This window comes from Balaenoptera physalus (assembly GCF_965194825.1).
Source record: "Balaenoptera physalus genome assembly, chromosome: 2".
Taxonomy (NCBI): domain Eukaryota; kingdom Metazoa; phylum Chordata; class Mammalia; order Artiodactyla; family Balaenopteridae; genus Balaenoptera; species Balaenoptera physalus.
In genome coordinates, this window is record NC_138883.1 from 27361559 (window position 1) to 27387373 (window position 25815).

Genomic DNA, 25815 nt, shown 5'->3' on the forward strand with positions numbered 1-25815 from the left:
AGTCACAAACACACTGAAGTCAGAAAACTACGGTCTCCACACAGGGAGGCGTGCGGTACAATCAACACACTCAGTCCCACAGTGAACACCACCCACTCGCTACCCACCTGATTGCCAAAGACAGCTACGGAGCAGGCTGTTGACACCTCATTAGCCCCGAACCAGACAGAAGCAATGCGGGAGGGCATGCCCAGGATGAAGACCTGGGCCACGGAGCAGATGACCTGGCCCAGCAGGGTGACTGGGAAGAGATGCGGCTTCAGGCTGCCCAGCTTCACCCAGGCCCCCAGGCAGTTGAGAGCGGAGCCGGTGAGGGCGATGGTGCGCAGGCCGAACTTCTCCAGGAGCCAGGCCACCGGCAGGAGCAGAGGAATGTAGGTCAGCATGTAGCACATGGACAGCCAGTCGATGGCAAAGGCACTGACCCCGTAGAAGTTCATGAAGATGTTATTGATGGAGCTGTACTGGATCCACTGGAAGGCGTTGCACATGGAGTAGCAGCTAAACACCAGGACCACAGCCCATCGGCGCTTGCTCACCTTGATCACGCCAAGGTCCTCCGGGCCCGAGCTACTGGGGTGGGCCGAGCCACTGGGATGAGCCAACGTACTGGGGTGGGCCGAACTACTGCGGTGCGCGGAGACACTGGGGTGGATGGAGACGCTTGGACGGGCTGAGACGCTGGGATGGGCCGAGAGGCTGGGGTTCTCCCCGAGGGCGGAAGTCTGCGAAGCGGTGCCATCGCGCTCTTGCTGGTTAGGCTCTTCATTCACCATGACCACAGCCTCTCCTGCAGCCCTAGACAGGTGCTGAGGACTCTAGTCGACTTAAGGGGCAGTGGCGTCGTCTGGTCACCTAAAGCTGACGTAGCACTTACCCGGCCAGCCCGGAAGGAATAAATGGAGTCCCCAGCCTGCGTAAAAGCCGCGAGTGGGGCTCTTTTGCTCACCCCCAAGCTTCTGCTCTCACTTTTCCTTGGCGTCCTCTGTCCCTGATTGCTGTCCCCCAGCTGCAGACGCCTCAGCCTGGTCCTGGCCCCCGGTGCCTTGAGTCCTGCCGAAGCGCCTGTCGACGTTCACCCTCTCCGTCCTGGAAAGAGTTCTCTCCGGGCGCAGCCACTCCGCCGGACTCTGGTCGCTCCCGGGCGGACTGGCGGCCTCGCCCCCTCCGGCGCACGTGACCGCCCCGCCCCCGCCCCGCGCGGCTTCCCCACCCACGACCCACCCGCTCGCCCCCGCCCCCTGCCCCTCCCGCCTTCGCCAGCCGCTGGCCCGGCTATACAGTGGTTTCGCCACCGCCTGCGGGTGCATTCCTCCCCCACGCCCCGGGCACCATGGAAACGGCCGGGTTAACCCGCACCCGGGTACTGCCCCTCAAATTCATTTGTCCCCTCCCGGCGGACTCCGCAAGAAAAGACCCTCTGTCCTTCCGAGGTGATCCTCTAAATAGAGTCTCCTCCGTGCCGGTCCGCATGCCCTGCGCGCCCACACGGATGCCAGGCGCCCCCAAACTGCTCTGTGGTATCCAAGAGGGATTCCCGACTTTTTGCACTTGGCTGGGCTCCCCAACCCTTGCTGGACTTTCGGTATAAAGAGACATTTGTAGATTTCCCGGGCTGGCTGGGGTCGGGAGTAAAGGCGAGCTGCGGAAAACTCGCTCCGCTCCTTGCTTTCCCTGTGAACCTGGTCTTACATTGGGGAACTCAGATCTGAACCTGTTCGTTAGGACTCTTCTTTCCTGATGGATCCCCGGGCGACCTCCAGGCGAGGAACTGAGGGTGGAGGGAAGAGGCGAGTTCGGAGACGCTGAAGACCCTGTGGCGGTTTTGTGGTGAAATGCCCAGCACAGCGCTGGCTCTGGGCTTAGGCTGTAAATGGTCTCCGCACTCACGTAGCCCTAGGCTGCCACCTGCTGGTCTACAGCCCATTCCAGAAGGTAAGCCCTCAAGTCAGGGCCTCCAGAAGGTCAGGCCTGCACTGATTGATCAGCCCTGGGGAGGGATAAGAGCCCAGATCTTCCCTGGGTTCAAACACTGGCTAAGCTGCTCTTGGTGTGTTATGTAAATTAAGATACACCACCTGTCTGTGCCTCAGTTTCTTGGAAAATCTGATGATGAAATAATAGTACACACCTCACAGTGTTGTTTTGAGGCTTGAATGAGTTAAGACTTGAAAGCACTTGGAAAATTCCTGGCAGATAGTAAGCATTTCAGGAGTGTCAGATATCCTAACAATTAAAAATTGAACATTTATATTGTGTTTACTGTATTACCTCATTTAAGTATCACAAGAATTCTGTGGTGTAAGTGTTACTGTTGTCTGCATTTTATAGATCAGAAAACTGACCCTCATAGAAGTGAAGTTACTTCTTAAAGTCACCACTGACCTAAAGAGCCATAATTCTCACTCTCATAATCATTCAAGCTACAGCCTAGCTACTCAGGCACAGTCTGGGGACAGCAGTGTGGGCATCCCCTGGGAGCTTGTTACAAAGGCAGAAGCCCAGGGTCACTCTGGACCTACTGAATTAGATGCTGCATTTTAAAAGACCTCTAGGTGATTTGTTTGAACATTAAAGAGCCACTGGGTGCGTGTGCTTTCTTGTCTTCTTTTTAAATCTTCACACCAAAAATGAAGAATTTAAAGCTCTGGGGCTGTGATTCTCAACTTGGGTGGCACATTAAAATCACATGGGGAACTCTTCACATTCCCAATGCCTCTGCCACATGCCAGATCAGGATCTCTGAGGGTGGACCCCAGCATCTGCATGTTTAAAGCTACCCAGGCGATCTTAACTTGCAGCCAAGATTGAGCACGCCTGTGGTGTTAGAATCACTGGTTCCCAGGAGAGGGAGCATTGCTTGGAGGCACCCATTTTTTGGTAGAAGTTATGGGGCCTTGGATTATAATGAAATGTTTGAAGAGGGAACTCATACCCATCTAAAAATTTCTGCATTAATATCACATCTCCTATTCTCTAATTCCAACAGTGTTTCCCTTCTTTCTCCAGGGAACACAGAACCTCCATTCTCTCAGAAAGCCTTCTGAGACCTCTCACTGTTTCTTTCCCTAGGTTACCATGGTCCTCTCCCAAAACTCTGCACATACATTCTTAACTTCATTTTACAGATCTGGAAACTGAGGTCCAGAGTCAGAGTGTGTTATCAGAGTCCCACAGCTAATTAGCATCAGAACAAGCAACAGTGAGACAGGTTTCCTGGGTTCCCTTCCACACATCTCTCCCATGTGCTCCTCGGGGGCAATGCTTCAGTTTGGCGACAATTCCCAAGGGGTCTAACCTGAGATTCAAGTGATATTTGGGGTTGCCTTTGGTGTGGAGCGAGTTTGATCTGTTGTGAGCTCTGGATTCAGTCTACTCAGGATTTGAAGCTCTGTTCTGCCATTATGAGCTTTGGGATCTTGGACAAGTTACTTTAGCTCTCTGGCCTTCAGTTTCTGAATCTGTACATTGAGGATAAAAACTACTTGCCTCATAGGGTTGTTGTGAGAATTAATTAATATAATGTGTGCCAATTGTTTCGGTAATGATACTCTGGCAGCCACCTACCTGGGTGGTGCTGTCTCTTGGCTGATTCCCACCAGGGGCAGGACAGGTATACAAATGTCAGGTAGATTTTACATTGAGAGAAATATTCTGTATTCATCCATTGAAGAAACATTCATTCAGCAGCTTACTATATGTTACATCTATTTTTCAGTATGTCTATCTATCGGTTTTGATAGGTACACCTTCAGGGAGAAGGAGAAGCACATTTTAGGGACTGCTTCCTAAAAAGGGGCCCTCGTTCCTGGTTCTCTTTCAACTGACTCCCCAGGGAGCTGGTGGTACCCACTGGCCTTGAACTCAAGCATTCCTGGCTCTCTACAGAAAGGTAGCAAAGTCTGCTCCCTAGAGGCAAACTACTCCTGGATTGAAGTCAAACTGTGGTGCTGTTTTTGATAGCTTACCAGCACCTCCACAGGAGCTGTAGTTGTGGGAGCATGGAGCATGGGGAGGGCATGGGAAGGCTAAATGGCTAATGAATCAGGTTGAGACCCTGGATGAGTCCCCCTTAAAAAATACTGACACTTGGAATTTGTAAAAATGTTGCCCTTACACATCTTGTGTGTGTAATTTACATGTGTAATACTGCACACTCACCCACACCCTGTCTGCCTCACCTCCCGCACTTCCTGTATATTCCAGCGCTAAGCTCTTGTGCACGTCTCTGTACAGCCTGGAACCCTGAGTGAGGGAAGCTCCACGACACATGCCTGTCTCGATACCTGTCCACAGAATTGAGCTGAATTCCACATCACCACGGAATTTCAGAAAACTGGGACAAAGAAGAGATCCAGTGAGTTTTCAGAGGTATAAGAACAGGTTTCATAAAACATTTTCAAGAAAACAGGTACAGAATGTCATCATCAAGCCAGGAACCTGGAGGTCAGTCGAACAATGCCTTCTGAGAGAGAATCATTTCCTGCCTAGAATCCTACACCCAAACTACCAAAAAAAAGTATTGGAAAAAAATCAAACATTTTCACACACAAATAGTTTTTTTAAAAGGTAGTGGCGGACTTCCCTGGTGGTGCAGTAGTTAAGAATCCGCCTGCCAGTGCAGGGGACACGGGTTCGAGCCCTGGTCCGGGAAGATCCCACATGCCGCGGAGCAACCAAGCCCATGCTCCACAACTACTGAGCCTGCGTTCTAGAGCCTATGAGCCACAACTACTGAGCCCGTGTGCCACAACTACTGAAGCCCATGCGCCTAGAGCCCATGCTCCGCAAGAAGAGAAGCCACCGCAGTGAGAAGCCCACGTGCAGCAACGAAGACCCAATGCAGCCAAAAATAAATAAATTTATTAAAAAAAATTAAAAAAAAAAAAGGTAGTGGCATATCTTCTCTCTCAGGAAGCTGCTAAAGGATGTGCTCTACCAAAACAAGGGAGAAAACCTAGAGAGAGTAAGATGTAAGATCCAGGAAACTGGGACATGAGGGCAGGTGATGGGAATCACCAAGATCGCGGTAAAGGAACAACCCAGGTGGACAGCTATGAGCCAGGCACAGAAGCAGCCTGTTCAGATTGAAGCTGATCAAAGACTACAGGAAAGATTTATCAAAAAGATGACACTGAGAGGATTGTGTTTGAAAATATTGAGAGGGGTTTACAGAGTTGGGAGAGAATTAGGATTGGACTAGTGATAAGTACCACAAATATAACTAAATAAATAGGGAGGGGGAGGCAGTTTTAAACTCTAGTGAAATATAAAAAGCTATGGAGGAAAGAGGAACTAAGTCATGGTTACCTTAAGTGACTCAGTTGTGAACAGCATGAACACAACCATAATAATGTAAAGACAGAAAATTGATATAATCAAATATGACATAACTCTATTGGGAGGATGGGGGAATGGGAAGTGGGCATATGTATGTGGTGGAGATGAGGGTGGGGTGAGCAGACCTAAATCTTCGTCTGCCATACTGGAAAGTCAATGGATAATGCCTAACACGGACAAAATCAGACAGCATCAATATACCCATGTTACTCAGAGCTATGGAGGTAAATACCAAAACATCATTTACTAATGGCTGGAAGTAGTTGCCTCAGAGAACCAGGAAAGCAGGGTAAGCAATGATCTTTTTGTTACATGACTATTTGAGTTTTTAAACTACATATAACTTTCATTAAAAAAAACTCTAAAATTTAAAGATGGAATCAAATTGAATGGAGATTGAGCTGCTTCACCGAGGCCCACAGGTGACGTCCAGGGGTGAGGTCAATTCCATCCTGGACTTTATAATGTTGGTGCTAAAATGAACACCCAAGACTCCAACCCTGGGGCCTCAGGGATGCCTTTTCAGTCGAGCTGTGTCCTCCAACGTTGTGCTGGGGTGTCACCTTAGAAAAGTGGGTGTGTGGTCAGAGGCCCTGTTACCCACACTCAAGTCTTTACCCTTCTCTGACCCTCTGTCTGCTTCTAGTGACTTTCAGGCTTGAAAACTCTGTGGGGGTCTAATTCCTTCTATTTATGACTCAACTTCTGCCCCAGCACCCAAAGGCCATGCCCGGGTCTGCTTCTCCCCTGGAATTCTTTGTGTCAATGAATAGCTCTGCCAGCTCCCAGTCAAGCCAAACCCAAACGTTGAGAACCACCCATCACTCTGTCCACTGGGTGCTGACCTCCTCACCATTTTAGTTCAGATCCTCGTGGCATCTCACCTTGATTCTACGATGCCCTCCACATTGTTCTTCCTCGTCCTGTTCCCTGTCACGCAGCTCCACAGGGCTCTCCGCTTCTCTCTGGGCCTCTCCCCTGCCTTATGTCCTCCAGGGGCCACCCCTAGCTTGCAGAAGGTTCTCACTCCTTGACTTAGCACACAGGTCTTTGTGATGTCGCTCTGGCCACCTCTCCCACCACCGCCCACTCCCACCTTCCGCTCCAGGAGGGTGGACCCACCTGCACCTCCCTGCCAGCATTATGAACACATCAGACCTAGCATGTGCCATGCTTCACTTCAGGACAAGCATCACCTCCTCCAGGAAGCCTTCCCCAGTGTCCTAAGTGGCTTCCCTCACACCCTGCCTGCCCACCTTTATGGTACCCTCTGTCTCACTGTAGCATGAATGTTTATTTTCTTCAGTAAGTCATCCATTTACTGTGAGTCCCTCGAGGTTATGAATCATTTCCATTCATATTCAATCCCCAACCTCTAGCTGGCTGTCTGGCACCCAGAGGGGACATGAAGACGTGATTGAACTGACTTTTGAGATGCAATTCCTGATGAGTCGCCCCTCCAGAGGCCTCAGCATGAATGAAAGCAGGTCCAGCTGTCCTGAATGCTCACGTCTCCTCTGTTTATTTTGTTTGCCCTTTTCTTTCCTAAGGCGCCTCCCCCATGGGAGTCGCCCCCCCCATCTCATGGAGTCCCTGGTCAGGATGATTGGGGGTACTCATGTGCCGAGGGGGATTCTGGATTTCTTCCTCTCTAGGGTCCTCTCAGTTCAGAGAGTCTCCATCTTGAAGGGGATGTAGGGCAAGGCCTGCTGAGGCCTAAGGCAGGAGGGAGACCCCTTCTCCTTAGAAGAGCGGACAGGATGAGAGTCTCCTGCCTGGACGTGGAGATGCCAGGCTCTGCCCTGGGTGCACGGTTTGAGTTCCTTGGAAATACATGGCTGCATCTAAAGAGGCCGCAAATGGTATCAGCCCTAAAGGCCATGTACCTGGGTCCCATTTTATTTCCTTGTGTATGTTCTTGGGGGTCCACTAAGTTGTTCTTCATACCTTTTTATATGTTTTGAGTACTTCTTAATAATTAGAGAACCAAAAAAAGTTGCTTGCAAACATGAGAAAGCCCTCACTAAAAAACATGAGTCAAAGAAGAAGGAGATATTAAAATGACTTTTTTTTGCATAATCTATAGAAAGCCCAGAGGTGCGAAGCTTTCTTTGCATAATGAAATAGAGGACCCGCATTAGCTGCGAGATTTGCTGATTGCCTGGGCAACAGTTAAAAAAGCACACAGGGTGACAAAGCAGAGGGGTGCTGACCGGGCAGGGTTATGTGGTGTTGGAACCGCAGTGTATAGAAGAGACAGAATCATCTGGTCCGGCCCCTCGCTGTATAGTGATATTCTCAGGCTTGGGGAGCTGTCTTCACAATCATTCCTTCATTCTCACAGTCATCTGCCACATGCCCAGTGCAGTGCTGGGTGTCAGGGAAACCGACACAACAAAGACCACGGTTCTTGCACTCAGGAAACCCGCAGATTAGAGGTGAGACAGATATGTGAGCACATCGTTGCAGGTCGGTGCCGTGAACACATGGTAGAGATCCATGCTGGTTCACGGTTGACAGAGCAGGGAGACAGAGGGGGCTCCTCAGAGAGATGCTCCAACAGAATCTTGAGGGGCAGGTAAGACTCAGCCAGGGCCTGTGGCAGAGTTAGGGTCCAGTGGTGAGCAAAACAGATATGTTCCCTCCCTCCCTGCACAGAGCTTGCAGCCTAGTTGGGAGAACAGCCATCAATCAGTCATGCCTATAAGTAAAATTGGGATAAGTGCCATGAGGGTTATTTGTAAGAATTTATAAAGAACAGATGAGCTAGATCTTAAAGCAGATCTTAAGAAAGAGTGAGAACTAAGTAAGTGAAAGACAGGGGAAAGGCATTCCAGACAGAGGGAACAGTACATGCAAAGGCCCTGAGGCAGGAGGGAGCACAGCCCTTCAAGGAGTTAAACAAAGTCCACATGTGTGGAGCAGAGTGAGGGTGAGGGCAAGGTTGGAGAGAGAGGCAGCAGCTAGTGGGGCAGGAGCCATCAAGGGCTTTTCACTTTATCCTGAGAGCAAAGGGGAGCCACTGAGAGGTCTCGAGCAGATGAGGGACATTGTCAGACTGGGAGAGGTTGCTCTGGCGACTTCCTGGAGAACCCAGTTGGGGTGGGGGGGTGGTGAGCGAGGGGACAGAGAGACCTCTCAGGAGGCTGCTGTGGTCACCCAGGTGAGAATGGAGTTTGTGAACTGAACACGGGTAATGACGGGAGGATGGGGAGCTGTGGGCACTGAGAGCGAGGGCTGGACGGGATTGGATGCGGAAGGGGAGGCAGGGGGAGGACTCAGGACGATGCCCTTGGAGGGAGAGGAACAGCCTCGTCCTGGAAATCTTGCAGAGAGACAAGCTGTAAAGGAAAAGTGCCCTGTATTATCTGCCCCCCCGCCCCCCGCCCCCCTGCCCTGAGTTGTTTCTCTCTCCTGCTTCCCTATTGGCCTCCCACCCCTTCCTGCAGCTGCTGCAGCCACTGCAAGGTCCAGAGGCCACAGAAGCTGCTCGAAATTCAGAGTGTGATTCCCATGAAAATCCAATAATCAAATCGTATGGAAAGTAAATCCTTTCATCTTTCACTCTTTGGCTTCATACCCCCTCAAGACTTCAGGGCGGGACACTTGGCTCAGGTTCACCTTAATTCTGTGAATAAATAGATTAATTAGAAAGAAACAAGCAAGTCCAAAACGAAACCCAAGGATTTATGGATTCCCTAAAGTTTTCCCAAGTCAATAGCTGGGTGAGGTCCCTGCGGTTGATGCCGTCAGCTGCCCTGAGCTCTGAGCAGCCTTGAAAGTGCTTCCTGGTGTCTCAAGTGGGGAGGCCAAGAATGGTGACTGCACCCCACTTTTTTCAATCACCCTTTCCTTTTATTGTTGCATTGACTGCAAAGGACAGATGCCCAACTTGAACCAGCTTAGGTGCAAAGAGAATGTGTTTCGAGGGCGCTGGGGGAGCTCACAGACTTCAAGGAGGAGGTGACCAGTCAAGTGGCAGAAGGGGCAGAGCACGGCTGACGCTCTGGGAACGGCCCAACCAAGGGCTGGACGGCGCTTAGGACTCTTTCCTTCTCTGAGTCTCCTCCCTGTGTCTCAGTCCCCCTGAGCTGCTGTAGGCAGAATACCTTCTACATGACAGAAATTTATTTCTCACAGTTCTACAGGGCGGGACGTCCCAGGTTCTAGGTGCCGGCAGATTCCATGTCTGGTGAGGTCCCCTTCCTTTTCCTAGGAGGCTTCTCTTACCATGTCCCTGCCTGGAGAAGGGGTGAGGGAGCTCTCCGGGGACTTTTTTTTATAAGGGCACTGATCCCATTCGTGGGGGCACAACCGTCATGATTCAGTCACCTCGGAAGGCCACACCACCTAACACCATCACATTTGGGGGGTTAGGTTTCAGTATATAAATTTTGGGGACACAAACAGTTCATAGCATCCTGCATGTCAGCTTTCTTTGTCTCTCTTCCTGAAGACTAGTTTTCTCCAGCTGGAGTTCCACCTCTTGACATCTTCAGCTGCCTGAGAAAGGCTGTCCTGATTTTCCATCCTAAACACAAACTCCCAGATGCCCATTCCAAGACCCATCAACCATGACCATGGGGGCGAGGGAGCCAGCTCCACGGGGGCCATAATAGAGTCAAGGAGGACAGAGAGGGGATAAAACCAGGAGATAAAACCAGCAGTGCCTTCCATGACCGTTAACTCATATGAATTGAGAATCAGGGGCCTTTAGAAGTGAGGTACCTAGTTCCCCTCTTCTTGGTGCTTGGAAGCATCTCCTGATAAACACCATCACACTCTCCAGAGTAACGACTCAGGATCACAACCACATCTGAGGCTGCCTGTGTCAATTTCTCATGCACAGTAAGTTGTGGATGCTGCAGGTGACTCTAGAATCCAAACACAGCTTCGTGTCTTTGCTGTTGGAATTTCACGACATTACAGATTTCCCTGTGACAACGTATCTTTCTGGTCCTTCCCCCCTTCTTTCTCATTCCTTAACATGCTTTAGTCCCCGGTGCTCCCAAGACCTCCTTTATCTGCCCAGCAGGAGAGCACAAACGGGTTTCTGGCCCACAAACTCCCTGACGGACCTCCTTTAGAGTAGGGGTCCCCATACCAGGGGTTTGTGAGCCCATTTCAGACGGTAGCAACACAAGGGCTGCCACCCAGCCGAGGCCAACGCACTCACTGTCCAGTCCCAGGAGGACAAGCCAGGCCCATCCGGGAAGGGGGACACCCAGCGCCGTCTTTCCCCATCACTGCCCTTCCTCCAAGCCCGTTTCTGGCTCACCCCAGTGTGATCCCTCAACCTCCACTTTCTCCTCCGCGTCCCCCAGCCTTCCTCCCTTAACTCTTCAGGGCCACCTTCGTTGTGCCCCACTCCCAGTAGCCCCTTCCTCAGCCTGCTTTTGTCTCACCCCATCCCCCGCCAGCTCCCCCTGCAGCCCCCTCCTCTCCTCCACGCCCTCCTCAGGCCCCCCCGTGGCCTCCGCCCTGTCTCACCCCCAGCGCAGCTCCCCGATCCCCCCCAACAGCACCCCAAAGTCCGTCCCCGTCTCAGGGTCCCTCAGCTTCCCCTCCACAGCCTCCCAAGCCCAGCTCTCAGTCCCAGGCTGCACCCTCCTCCTGCCCCTCCTCCCAGGGTCCTGTGGCCTCTCGCCTGCCCCTTCCTCCTCCCCTCTGCTCAGCCCCTGGGACCTGCCTCCCCCTCCCAGCCCCTTCCCGCCTGCACCGCAGGCAGCTCCTCCTTTGTCAGGCTGCTCTCACCTTTCTTGTTGTTCTCCCTTATCTGGTAGCTCCCTTTTCAAATCCATGTATTCAAGTAATGAAAGTAAGGTGATTTAAAAAATGAAGTCACACAGTCCCTTCAGGAAGTGGTGTTGGGAAAGCTGGACAGCCGCATGTAAATCAGTGAAATTAGAACACACCCTCCCACCATACACAAAAATAAACTCAAAATGGCTTAAAGACTTAAACATAAGACATGACACCATAAAACTCCTAAAAGAGATCATAGGAAAAACATTCTGACATAAATCATACCAATGTTTTCTTAGGTCAGTCTCCCAATAAAAACAAAAATAAACAAATGGGTTTTCATCTAATTAAACTTACAAGCTTTTGCACAGTAAAGGAAACCATAAACAAAACGAAAAGACAACCTACAGAATGAGAGAAAATATTTGCAAACGATCCAACCAGCAAGAGCTTAATTTCCCAAACATACCAACAGCTCATACAACTCAACAACAAAAAAACAAACAACCCAATCAAAAAATGGGCAGAAAACCTAAATAGACATTTCTCCAAAGAAGAAATACAAATGGCCAATAGGCACATGAAAAGATGCTCAACATCACTAATTATTAGAGAAATGCAAATCAAAACTACGATGAGATACCACTTCACACCAGAATGGCCATCGTTAAAAAGTCTGCAAATAACAAATGCTGGAGAGGATGTGGAGAAAAGGGAACCCTCTTACACTGTTGGTGGGAATGTAAATTGGTGCAGCCACTGTGGAAAACAGCATGGAGCTTCCTCAGAAAACTAAAAATAGAGTTACCATATTATCCTGCAGTCCCATCCTGGGCATATATCCAGACAAAACTCTAATTCAAAAAGATACATGCACCCCTGTGTTCATAGCAGCACTATTCACAATAACCAAGACATGGAAGCAACAGATGAGTGGATAAAGAAGACATGGTACATATATATTATACAATGGAATACTACTCAGCCACAAAAAAGAATGAAATAATGCCATTTGCAGCAACATGGATGCAACTAGATATTATCATACTAAGTGAAGTAAGTCAGAAAGAGAAAGACAAATACCATATTATATCACTTATATGTGGAATCTAAAATATGATACAAATGAACCAATCTACAAAACAGAAAGAGACTCAGGGACATAGAACAGACTTGTGGTTGCCAAGGGGGAGGGGGTTAGGGGAGGGATGGAGTGGGAGGTTGGGGTCAGCGGATGTAAGCTATTATATATAGAATGGATAAACAACAAGGTCCTACTCTAGCACAGAGAACTATATTTAATATCCTATGATAAACCATAATGGAAAAGAATATTAAAAAAAAGAATGTATATATATGTATAACTGAATCACTTTGCTGTACAGCAGAAATTAACACAACATGGTAAATCAACTATACTTCAATTAAAAAAAAAAAATGAAGTCACAGTGAAGAGAGTTCATGGATGCTGCAGAAATGGTGGTGCTGGTATGTGGATGACTACAGTGTGGGAAATACTGAGTTAGAGGAATGGGTATAAACTCAGATGGAAAACAGCCACCGGACTCATACAGTGACAACAGCTGTGTCATGTAATTTCACTGTTGGCACAGCCCCTCTTTCTGTGAATAAGGTAACCACAACATGAAACTACTCACAAACCCTGTTTCCATCCCCTGCAGCCTCCCTGGCACAGGAGCCCGGACTCAGTCTCCCCTTGGGTGTGGCTGGAGCAGAGAGACTGAAAGGGAGAGTGGAGGACAGATGGGCAGTTAGGTAAGTGGGGGCCACATTGCATGGGGTTTTGTGGGCTCTGGGGAGGACTTGGGCTTTGGCTGAGGTAAGAAGCTAGGAGAGGGTTTTAAGTAGAGGATTGAGGTGGTCAACTTGCACTGTGAAAGGATCATTCTGGCTGCCATATGGGGAGTAGACAGGGGAGCAAAGGTAGAAGCAGAGGAGCAGCTGGGGGACCCTGGCAAGGGAGGAAGGAGGGGGAAGAAGTGTCTGTTCTGGGGTAAGAGGCATCGACAGGTGGGCTGGGTGGGTCATGTCACCAACTGTCAAAAATGGTGGATCCCTCTGTGGAAATGTAACTCAGCACCAAAGAGGTTGAGCCATGTCTCCAGTTATTTGGGTGTCTCAAGCCACACACACACACACACACACACACACACACACACACACAGCAGTAACAGCAGTGTCTCTCGCTGTGAAGCATAAAGATATGTTGATAACATAAAATCTTGACTCAGGACACTTACTGAAGTTGGAGCAAGAACCGGGACTAATATTTAGATGGCCAGAATTTGTCCTTGAGGCAAGCGATTCAATCAACTCAATCAAATGAGTCTCAATTGAAATCAAGATCAATCCTGATAGAAATCATGGTATGTTCAATTTGGTTTCAATGCCTTTAGCGCCCTCCTATACCACTGCCTCCAATCTCTAGCATTCTTATGCTCTCTCTAACCTCCTGTAATTAAAAAAAAAAAAAAAAAAGACCTTCAGAGAAGGAAGAGGCAAAAATTCTGTCTACAGTGTAAATGGCTGATAAGACAAAGTATTACTCTTACTGGGAGCATTTGTACTTTGGATGTAATAAATACCTTACGCCACAGGAACAAAGTCTGGGGTTCTTCTGCCCTTGTAATTGGATTCTATCAACAGCCACGTGTCTCACAAAGGTTGTCCTAATCTTTCATTCACTGTACTTGGAAGGCACTTGACATGGCTGTTTTAGCACAAGAGCATTGTGTCAAAGGGACATTTTTATATACTATTTTAAAAACCATTAAGCTTCCAACCGTTATAAAATTATCAAGTAAAATACTTAACATACATCTTCCTTCCATCCCTGAACCTCATTCCATCTCACCCCGACTCTTTCCTTCTCACCATTTATGACACATTGTATCAGAGTTGCCAGATCAAAATGGCCCCTTGAGTCAAACATTCTGCTTCATGTCAAATAAGTTTACTTCTCGCAAGTATGAGGCTGTCCTGGCTCACTAAATAGTGACAACAGATGAGAACTTTTGATCGCCAGTTGAACACTCCCTGCCCTGGACCACACTGTCTACCAGCAGCTGAGTTTCTTGAATCTTAGGTGCTTGCTGTGTCAACTGATGAATTGTTTTTACCTTGGCGGCTGGGTCTACAAATAGGTTTCAACAGTCTATCAACCCCTGAAATCGTATAATCCACATTTGGTGAGTACCTATATATTTGGTAAAGGGAAGGGGGAATCCCTAGTTTTCATCAGCTCTTCAAAGCAGTCCGATGGCCCCCAAATGTAAGAAATTGAGGTAGGAGATAGATGGGCCCCTGGGCTGGACAGCTGGTGTTTGTCAAGTGGAGTAAAACTGAAGCTCTGTTCTCCCCCAGACACTCCAAGGACAAAGGTAGTGGCAGAAGCTGAGCTCTGTTGGAGTAAAGAGATAAGATGACCACTCCTGAGGTCAAGGAAAACGTCCCTATCTGCACAGGCACAGGAAGGCTCCTTGGGGGTCAAAAAGGGAGGGGCGCCACCCCATAGTAAGTGTGGACGTTCCCCCACAGACCTCTGTGGTGGGATCCACCTTAACAAAAAGTTGCACATGCACGTTGGGGAGGGTCCTAGGGCAGGTCAGGTGTGAAAAAAGCAGCAAGATGATTCGCCAAAGGTAAACAAAGACCCGGAAGAACCGTCCTATGTAAGTGATTTAAATCACCTCTTTACTGTGCCCCTCCTCATTAGAGAGGACGCCCACACCCTTTCTCTCCAGGTGTGTATTTCTGCTTTGCTTCTGTCTTAAATAAACTGCTTCCCTGTGTGCTCTCCCACATGTTATGCTGTGTCTCTAATAATAAACTTTGTACCTGTTTGTAGAGTTTTTGCTTCCTTGAAACATTCTTGCTTTCAGTGGGGGTAAGAGCCAGGGGAATTTTGCTTCTAGCCTCTAGTGCCTGGTGGTCTAGTGCCTAGGATTCCTGGTTTTCATCCAGGCTACCCACGTTCAATTCCTGGGCAGGGAACTGAGATCTCTCTTCAGGACCGCTCACTGCTGTCTCTCTGAGATCAAAATCACTGGTTTCGATGGGTAATCAAATATTTCAGGTTAAAAAAAAGTCTACTTTGGAGTATGCCACCTAATATCTGCCCTCACTAGATACACAGCGTTAGGGGCTGACTCTTCTGTTACGTTTATTTCATCACTACGGGCAACCAGTTTATATAGCCCAAATGTTAAGTGGATTTCCTGACACAAATGCTGCACTTCGGAGGCAACCTTTGAGGACTAAACAGAGAAGTGACTGGATTAATTTTGGGCAGAGTGAAGCTCATTTCGTGAAACCATTCCTGCCTTCTAGAAGGTGACCCTTTATTCTCTCTCCCGTTCCAACAAGATTCCAAGAACCGGGTCTAAAAGGAAAATTTAGCTTCTGGCTTTCATGTTTCAGGTGACTTTGGGTTTGGGTGAAGACCCAGAAAGAGCCGTGGGAAACGCAGGGAGTGGGAATTGCTTCTGCTTATCTGCCCAGCTATGATGTCCTATTATGGTCGAGACCAAGATCGCTCGGCAGCCACACGTTTCAGATTGAGGTAACTCCCTGCTACCTTAAAGGTCAGGAAAGCCGCTGTGCTGACACAGCCCTCCTGCCCTGGCAGTCTGCCCCACGACTCTTGAGTCATCACGTCTGGATGACTAGGTTGACAAAAACAAGGTTTCGGGGGATGAGTCGAATTGGTGGGAAGCTCGGTGGCAGGGCAGAGTGGTGGAGCAAGAAAAACACTGCACTTGGAGTCCAGGGATCTGGGTTCCATTCCCTGCCCTGTGAACTTGGGCCTGCCACGTTGATCTCTTTGAGTGTCGGATGAAATTAGATAACGCAAAACATGCTGCATGAACATGGTCCCAAGGAGTAGAAGGTGCTCAATGAGATGGATTGTGCAGGACTCACAGTGAGGCAGAAGTCTTGGCCCTAGACCAGGATGTGATCAACCCGGATCTTCACAGTAAAGTGTCTTCAGATGTTGTCTATGGAGACCAGGTTGATCCCCAGACCTGTAGAAATTTGCATCCCTGGCCATTCATTTATTCAACAGATGTTTCTACAGCGCTATGCTGAAGCCTGATGAGGCACCAGCTTGCATCTAGAGGTCAGTTCTCTGTATCCCAGAAACACAGAAATGGCTGGCTGCCAGAGGTAGAATGCAAACTCTCCGGGTCTCTCTCAAGCTGGAAGGTGAGGATGGATCCAGGAAAGGGAAGGAAAGAGGGGGTTTGTCTCCACAGTTCTCTGCCTTTTCACTAGGTGGCAGCACCAACTCAAGGCTGCTGTCCCCATAGTCCTGCCTGTAACCTGGGACTTGAGAAATTCCCTCACGTGCGCTCAAGCTTGGTATATAGCTCCAGCTTTGGAGGCAACAAGGGCAAGTTTGAGTCCCATATCTGCACTTAGCTGTGTAACCTTGGGCAAACCACTTAACCTCTTTTGAGTCTGTTTCTTTATCCGTAAAATGGGGATAATAATAGTTCCTAAAATAATAGTGAACAGACAATAAGGTAAATGTTTGATAAGTGGCAGCCACTATCATCCCTGCCCCCAGCAAGAAGATTAAACAGCAGAGCCCCCTTCCTCTTTTATCATTCTTATTTTGCGCCTTTTTTCCTCTTTCAAGTGCACCCCTGTTGCTTATTTCAAATAAGCACATAGATAAACATTTTGGGCTGGGGGAGTGGGAAGGCAGGGGGAAGGTCCAGTGTGATTTTCCTAGAACAGACTCAACTTTTCCCCTTCCTTCCCTCCTTCTACCCCTTTTCTTTCTCGTCATTTTCTTTCTTCTACCCTGGGATTTTTATTTTTTTTTTACAAATGTATGTTAACCACCTGCTCTGGCAAATGCAAAGCCCTGGGCTAGGTAGGGACAGGTCAGGGGTGGGGTGTGCAAACGGAGAGAAGAGCAGAATTTTTTCTTTTTTTCTGGCCCTGACACGGGGCTTGTGGGATCTTAGTTCCCTGACCAGGGATCGAACCCGGGTTCCCTGCAGTGGAAGCACCTGGTCCTAACCATTGGACCACCAGGGAACTCCCAGAGGAGAGCAGAATTATACACACTGGAGAGAGTCCTCCCTCAGAGGTGTTCCCAGTCCTGTAGGCGCCGAGCTGATACCCAGGTGGTGTGCGCCCAGTGCAGCTGAACCAGTTGTTAAAGCGTTAACATATTTACATTCTCGCTGGTCAATAACCCCTGCCCTCGTGCTGCTCCTCGCTGCAGTGCAGAGCACACGCCACTCTGCTCCAGCGTCAACGTCCATTCTGATTGGCCAGTGCCTGGCCTGAATTTTGAATATTGCCCCTGACCAGGTTGGCTGGACTCCACACAGAATCAACTAAGGGGATGGAGAGTGCAGCCTGGAGGCTGAGTTGCAAGCAAAGTCCATCTCAGGGATGGTTTTCAAATTAGAGCCTTTGGTTCTTGCCAGAGGCATTGATGGGTCTTATTCAGGTCAGGCACACCAGAGGCTGGTGCAGGGATGGCTGAACGCCCACGTCTCTTGGAGCACAGGGCATCCCAGAACCCTCTCGGAACACAGTCTACTCCTGTTGGCCCCTGAGAATTAGGATCCAGTGCCCCCTGCCTTCCTGGGAAACCCAGGTATGAGTCATCATTCCTGAGTTTGGGGTTTCTTAATAGAAGGTGACTCTGGCTGATATAAGGAGGAAGTGAATTTGTTGGAAGGAGATGGTGTGGCTCACAGAATCCAAAGGAATGCTGAAGAAAAGGCTCAAAATAAGGCAGGATTCAGGATAGTTCTCTGCCATAGAATTCTCTAGTCAGGGTTCACAGTGGGAGTGGAAGGCTCCCTCTCTCTTTTGGGTCTTGCCTTTGCTCTGCTCAAGAGTCATTCCAAGGACAGAGTCTGATTGGACCAGCCTGGGTCACATGATTGCACCTTGGACAGATAAGTCAAGGCACCTGACTGACAGCTCTACACATGGGAAAGAGGCAATTCTTGAAAAGGAAATTAGGGTGCTTTGCCAAAAGAAGAAGGCATGGATTCTGGGTGGTGAAAAATGACCCTTCTAAGCACGTGCATCTCAGTTCTAGGTCACAGCTCAAATGACACCCTGTCTTCAGCCCCCAGGTGTTAGACCCAGACAGAACTAGATCCCCATCCTAATAAACTTCCTGGAGGCCACCGGATCAACCCAGTCAGCCTGGTTCCTCAGGATTTCAGGTTCCTACAGCTTTGTTCTTCCTACCCCTGGGGATAAACAATGGGACAGCATCTGAGGGGGCCATACGTAACTTTAACCTGAAGTAGACAAGCCTTAAGACTATAAGATGTGGACTTCCCTGGTGGCGCAGTGGTTAAGAATCCTCCTGCCAATGCAGGGGACACGAGTTCAAGCCCTGGTCCGGGAAGATCCCACATGCCCCAGAGCAACTAAGCCCATGTACCACAACTACTGAGCCTGCAAGACACAACTACTGAGCGCATGTGCCTAGAGCCCGTGCTCCGCAAGAAGAGAAGCCACCAGAGTGAGAAGCCCGCGCATCACAGCGAAGAGTAGCCCTCGCTCACCGCAACTAGAGAAAGCCCGTGCACAGCAAAGAAGAACCAATGCAGCCATAAATAAATAAATTTAAAAAAAATATATATAAGAAGTCCTTCCTTCTTCCCTTCCTTCATTTATCGAACAAATATTGTGTCTCCTTTGCTGGGCACTAGGTATATAGAAGTAACCAAGACAGAGACAGTCTCTGCCTCTGCTCATGGGTTATGAATGGCCTATTTACACAGCCATTTGACTGTCCACCATTAGTCACCGCTGGTGGCTTTGTCCATGATATGGGTGGATGTCTTGTCTTTATCATTATCTCTCAGGAGAAATCAATGTATTTGCAGTCATATTTTTTTTTTTTTTTTTAAATTTTTGGCTGTGTTGGGTCTTCATTGCTGCGTGCGGGCTTTCTCTAGTTGCGGTGAGCGGGGGCTACTCTTCGTTGTGGTGCGCAGGCTTCTCATTGCGGTGGCTTCTCTTATTGTGGAGCATGGGCTCTAGGGTGCGCGGGCTTCAGTAGTTGTGGCACGCGGGCTCAGTAGTTGTGGCTCGCGGGCTCTAGAGCACAGGCTCAGTAGTTGTGGCACACGGGCTTTGTTGCTCCGCGGCATGTGGGATCTTCCTGGACCAGGGCTCGAACCCGTGTCCCCTGCATTGGCAGGCGGATTCGTAACCACTGCGCCACCAGGGAAGGCCTTTGCAGTCATATTTGAGGCTCCAGTTGAAGAGGTTGCTTAAGAATGTGTCCTCTTGCTTTCTGGGTCAGAAGACTGGTTTATAGAGAGGGAGTGTGTGTGTGTGTGTGTGTGTGTGTGCATGTGCACACACACACGCATGTATAGGGGGTGAGGGCATGGAGAGCCAGCTGGGCAGGGAGGCAGGCAAACTTCCATTGTACATTATCATGGAAACAGGACTTTGAGGAATAGAACGGAGACTGATGAGGGTAGACAGACACAAATGTCCTTTTAGAGAGTCCTGTTTAGGACTCTGACTTGCTTTCACTTTGATCTTGATCCTTGCCTCTGATTGGTGACATCTAGAAACAAGACTAAAAGCTATACGACAGTGTGACTCAAGAGACACAGCTCACCTATGTCTCCTGTGGCCCCATCTAGGGCTCCCGTCCCCAGTTTCTACCATCTCTGCAGGAATGAGTCCCTTCCCTTGATTCCTGCTCTTAAAAGATCTGATTGATGCTTACTCTCCATATGTTGGTCGAATGGTCATTTTGTTGCTTGTATTCCACTGTCAGAACAAGAATTGTCTTGGATTATACATTCCTAAAAGGCAGGCCCTGTGCTTCATCCATCCGCCCATCCATCCATCCATCCATCCATCCATTCATTCATTCATCCATCCATTCTTTCACTCATTCAGTCAACAAATATTTATTGAGTTGCTACTGTGTGGCAGGCTCTTTGCTACTGTGCATGGGGCTGAGAATACAAAGGTGAGCAAAACTTTTGCAAGGTTCTGCCATCATAGAACCTCATGGTCTAGGAATGGAGACAAATGTTAGCCAAATAACCACACAGATATATGTGAAATTTCAGTCTGTTAATGGCTATGAAGGAAGTGTGTGTGGTGCTATGAAACCATGTGATAGTTGGAATCTGATCTAGCTGAGGAATCAGGCAAAACTTCCCTAAACCGATATTTGAAGAAAAGGTAGGAGATAACTAGATGGAGGGGGAGTACAGGATGAAGAGCGGTCAGTTGACACTGAACAGCATGAGTAAGACTCTGAAGTCGGAGGGAGGACAGAGAACTGGGGAAAGGGACAGAGGCCAGTACAGAGGAGATGAGGGTGGTGTGAGATGAGCTGGAGGGTAGAGGATGTAAGGCGTCCAGGGTCCCATCAAGGATTTGGGTCTTCACCTTAATAGTCACCTGGAGTAACTATTACACCCCAAACATGCCCTGTGCCAGTGGGCAGTTGATAAGCATTTGATATGAATAATGCTGACTTCACTCAGAGAAGATGCACTAATAGGGATGGGGCGGGACCTGATACTGATGAGACTCTTAACCTAATTTCACTGCTCCAATGCACAGCTATGAAGAGCCGATCTCCACACCTGATCTATGACTGCACCGTAGCAAGATGGTCTGGAAATGCCTCCAGATGGGGAAATGAGATATGTTGCTTTTCACTTTTCAGACTTGTATGTTTCTCTAGAGAAAACAGGAAGGGGAAATTTCAGAGATGCTGCTGGGCTTCCAAACTTTAGTATTTATACCTTATATTTGCCAGCTTTAAAAATCTAAATCTAAATCTATCTATCTAATCTATATATATTCATATATAGATATATATATCGAGAGAGAGAGAGAGAGAGAGTCGGTTTTGGCCAACATGGAAGTTTTATTCATCTCTCTTTTACCCCTTTCGTCCTTGTCGTCAATGCACATTAAAAAGCAACAACATAGAAAACAGAGCAAATATTTACATACTGCGTACATTAACAAGTGATGTTTCCTAATCGACTGTCGTTTTTAGCATGTTTCTTTAAATCATTTCACTTTTTTATGAAAGTAAATTTATACGTAAAGGAAGATGTATATCATTATAAGAAATGGAAAACCTCTAACCTTATTGGAAAAAAATATATACTGACTAAAGTAAATAAGTTTTATCCGAGTATCATCTAAAATCATCTTGCATTCCCGGCAGGCCCTGTGGTGACCGAGTTGAACGTTGAAAAGTGGGTAGAATTTCAAAAAACTAAGGTGGCATAGTAAAGTCATGCATCTCATGCCATTTAGGTCAGATTCACGTCATGCTACTTATATGGGAAATAACAGGGAATCTTATTAAAAATGAAGACTCACGTAAAGACTCACTGAAGAGATGATAGAGATATTCTAGGCAAAGGAAACAGCACATGAGCAAAGGCTTAGCGAAAGGAAAGTGCAAGATATGGTCAAGGACATGACTTTTTCAGCCTGGCCAGTATACAGGGTTTGCTTCCAAGAGAAGAGGGATGGACGAGGGTGCCAGGGCAGGTTAGTAGGCTAAGGTCTAGTGCTCTGGAAGCACAGTGCTAGCTGCAGGGTTTCTCTTGTTTTTTTTTTTTTTTGGCCATGCTGTGAGGCTTGTGGGATCTTAGTTCCCTGACCAGGGATTGAACCCCTGCACTCGGCAGTGAAAGTGCCGAATCCTAACCACTACACCGCCAGGGAACTCCCTAGCTGCGGGGTTTCTCAACCTTGGCTCTACTGACACTTGGGGCTGGATCTGTCCTGTGCATTGTAGAATGTTTAGCAGTATCCCTGTCCTCTACCCACTAGATGCCAGTAACACTTGTCTCCCAAGTTGTAACAACCAAAAACGTCTCCAGACATTGCCCAATGTCCCTCGAGGGACAAAATCACCCTGAGTTGAGCACCACTGACTTGGGGTAATGGTTTAAATTCCTTGTTTGGTTGTTTGCTTCTCTTGGCTCCTGCATTAGACAGACTAAGGTAAGCGGCATTTAATACTGCTATGCATAGTGGCTTAACCAAATAAACTCTTATCCACTTTCAATTAAAAGAAACCCAGAGACAGGCCTTCCAGAGTTTGTATCATCACATTTCTTCAGTATTACCAGGGATCTGGAATCTCTTTTCCTCCTTTGTATACATACTTGTCTCATGGTCCTAAAATGGTTGCCCCACCTCCTACATTGCACCCACCTTCCAGAAAGGAGAAAGGCATGTGCCAATTGAGATGGCCCCACCTTTTTTTTTTCCTTAATATTTATTTATTTATTTAGGCTGTGCCGGGTCTTAGTTGCGATATGCGGGATCTTTGTTGCAGCTTGGGAACTCTTAGTTGCGGCATGCATGTGGGATCTAGTTCCCTGATCAGGGATCGAACCTGGGCCCCCTGCATTGGGAGCACGGAGTCTTAGCCACTGGACCACCAGGGAAGTCCCGAGATGGCCCCACCTTTTAAAGAGCTTTCCCATAAGCCCTACTCAACAATTTCTGCTTATATCTCATTGGCCTGCATCACATGGCCATCCTTAGTTGCAAGAAAGTCTGGGAAATGTAATCTTGTTAGCTGGGCACACTGCCTTCCTAGACAAAATGAGGGTTCTGCAGTAGGGGAAAAGGGGAGAATGGCCTTGAGAGGTCAATTGTCAGTCTCTGCCACTGCTCCTAACCTTGCCCTCTCACCAGGAATCTTCCAGAAGGAGGCAGACAAACTTCCTAAGCAGCAATGAAATTTACCTCTGTAAATTTCTCCTCTAAGAGGGGGGTCTTTATCTCTGCCTGCTGGTAGACTGTTTAAACCAGGATCAAGTTTTTATTCCATCTTCCTGGAAGTAGATTAACTCAAATCACATATCAAGCAGTTGAGAAACAAGATTTTCAGGAGGGATATGTCTATATTCCTTTCCAGCCCCCAGCCCCCAGCCCCCAGTCGCCTCGTACCCACACAAGGCCAATGTGGTAGCCTGTCATCCACATAGCAAGAATTCCATTACATACACACTGGCTGCCAAGCCTAAAATGCACCATTAGGCATTGCTCCTTTGGGCCAGGCATTACTCTCCTTAGGTACCTCTTAAAATGCCAATCCCCTCTGACAGAGATAAAGATGATTCAATCTTTCTCACCTTGGTGTTGATCTTAGCTCACCTGACTATCCTTTTTCCCCTTGGAATTCCGGAGCAGCTTGGGGGCACTGAATCCCGTGAGGGAGAAGGAGGCCAGGGCAGCACATTGAGCCGGCCTGTCTGTCCTGAAGAGAAGTGGGGTCCCCAGCTGGCTCTGTTCCTTCACTGTGAAGCCGCAACCGCAGCTGGGACATTGGCTGGCGGTATGAATAAACACTGCTGGGAAGTTTGGGTCCAGCAGATGGCAACCCCATGACCTCTGAGTTGAATTTGCCTCCCTTTCTCTCCCCACCCACACTTCTCAACCTGAAGACGAAAATTCTGCCTTTCCTGTCATTTGTTTCATTTGTTTTGACACTAACTCAGGGAAGAACACTGCGGTGAGTAGGAGATAGACACTGAGACGGCAGGTGGGGAAACAAACATTCCCCAGGAACCCTCACGTCAAACTGACAGATAGCGATGTGCCCATTTCTGGCTGCACGGAGCCTTCCCCTTGCCTGGGCTTTCCACGGAGACATCGTTAACCTAGATCAGAGTGACAAACTGGCAGACCTCTGCAGGGCCACCCTCAGACCCGAGCAAAAGAGGCCCCTGCTCTGGACTCCCCACATTACAGGGACTCCCCTCCCCCTGCTATACCCTCCTCGTGGGGCCAGGAGTCTTGAGGACCAAGGGGACATGCCTACCCAGAGCCCTCTGTTCTCTTTAGACCAAGCTCCATATACCCAGCAGATCGGAATCCCCTGTCCGTGTCCCTGAGCTGGCTTCCAGCAGCTGTAGTCCTCTTCCCTGGATAACTCTTTGCCAGAGTAGATCAGACACTGGTAGGTGCACCCCTGGACCTGAGGGGGTGGCCCAGGGATGGCTGCTGTAGGGGAGGAGTGTGGATGGACCAGTTTTGTAGGCTGGTATGTCCACCAACATGCACGTGAGGCCGCTGAGGAGGAGCCGGGGGAGAGACGAGAAGAGAATAGGCTGCAGTCTGGGGGCTGTTTCTCCCTGTGCTCCCTGTGCTATCCATGGCAGCATGGGGTAGAACCGAGGGGCAGCTGTCTGCTTTAGGCAGGTAAGCACTCACTCCTAGTTTGCCACACTCCCTGCCACTCCTAACTGTCCTGCTTCTGGTGAGTTTCATGTATTTATAGTCCCTGCCTGGGCCCTGGAGGCATTTGTGGGTCACTGGTCCACCAGCCTGAGGGAACTATCCCTGTCATGGGTAGGAGGCTGGGACAGAACCTGTATGCTGCGACATCCGTGTTCAAGGCTCTGGAAGTTCATACCTATCTGCAGCTGCCCCTCCAATTTCCCTGTGTGGCAATGAAGTCAGCTTTGGTACTCACCCTAGACTTCTGCAGCCTCTGTCAGACTGATCAGAAAGGAGAAGTGGAACTGCCCCGGGTCATTAGAAAGTAGAGAATGAAAGGGGAAGAGAAGTCCTTCCGAGAGATGGGAGCAGCACATGTGAGCTCTGCATTTCTGGTTCTGGCTCTGAATGTCATCTGAAGATGCTCAGCGCTGGTCATGTGCCTTCTGTGGGGGTTTCTGGGGGGAAATCACAGCCCTAGAGCAGGGTTGGGGGGAGAAACATCTCTGATTGGAAGGAGGCCCACGAGAGGCCTGGTGCAGGTAGAGCTAGCTGGAAAGTTCTGCTTCCTAAGACTAAGAAAGAAAAATGAATTCTATTCAACGCAGGCCACATCTGAAGTGACCCTAGGCTTCTTTGCTTTGCCTGTTACAGCGGGGGTGGGAAGGAGCTACCCAGAGCATCAGCTACCGGAAACCAAGCCCTGAGGAAACTGATGAGAGAGAACCTCCTTGCTGTAGCCCCTCATCACACACCCCAGCCTACACCGAGTCCGTGCACTGGAAGGGGAGCCTCATTTACCAAGTTTTGTTGGGAGACGAAAGGTTAAAATGCAGGACTCCGCACTGGACTCAATGCCGATCCTTGGGGAAGGTCTTCTGGCCTGTCTCCAACAGGCTCTGAGCCCACTTCCCGCACTCTGGGCATCCACAGGCATTGGCTTCAGGGGTGGGCGGCCCAACGGTGGCAGTGTGCCTTCAGAGGCTCTTGGGCTGGACTCCTCCCATAGTTAGGCTGCAAGGAAGCCAGGTGCCCACGTGCTAGGACACAGCTTTTCCAGGCCTCTGCAGAGTTTAGTAATCACACTAGCACAACACTGGCATAATCCCAGGCGTTAGGAGAGACTTGGGCAGGGGAGGTCCAGAGCTGAAACCTTGCCTCAAGCCAACCAGAGCTGTTGGTGGGCAGGCTGAGAAGGTGCCGGCACAGGGGAGCTGGCCTGTTCCTCCCTTTCTCCTGTGCTCACCAAGATGGCCACCAGCAGGGGGGCCGCAGGCAGTGGCAGGCCCACTGAAGGACCAAGGGGTGAGATGGGGAGGCTGCTGAAGGGGCTGCACCCGACACCTTCCATGGCGATCCCTGTCGCTTTGGGCCCCAGCTGGCTCAGCAGGGGCCACGTGTGTGGGAAGGCCCTGCCATGGCTCTTGGAGAGTGGTGTGGGTAAGGCCAGCAGGCACTTAGCCTGGGGATTGCTGAGGAGCA

General features: G+C 49.1%; 1 protein-coding gene across 5 annotated transcripts in view; it reads right to left on the reverse strand.

The window, feature by feature from the left end:
* The window catches only part of FLVCR2 (FLVCR choline and putative heme transporter 2), a 65004-nt gene extending 63856 nt beyond the window's left edge, over nt 1–1148 (reverse strand). For all 5 annotated transcript variants that reach the window (XM_082451700.1, XM_082451699.1, XM_082451698.1 and 2 more), the window contains exon 1: nt 108–1148. In XM_082451700.1, the coding sequence (XP_082307826.1) occupies nt 108–776 (669 nt within the window). In that variant the 5' untranslated portion in view covers nt 777–1148. The remainder of the gene's footprint in view (nt 1–107) is intronic.
* Between the last annotated feature and the right edge of the window lie 24667 nt (nt 1149–25815).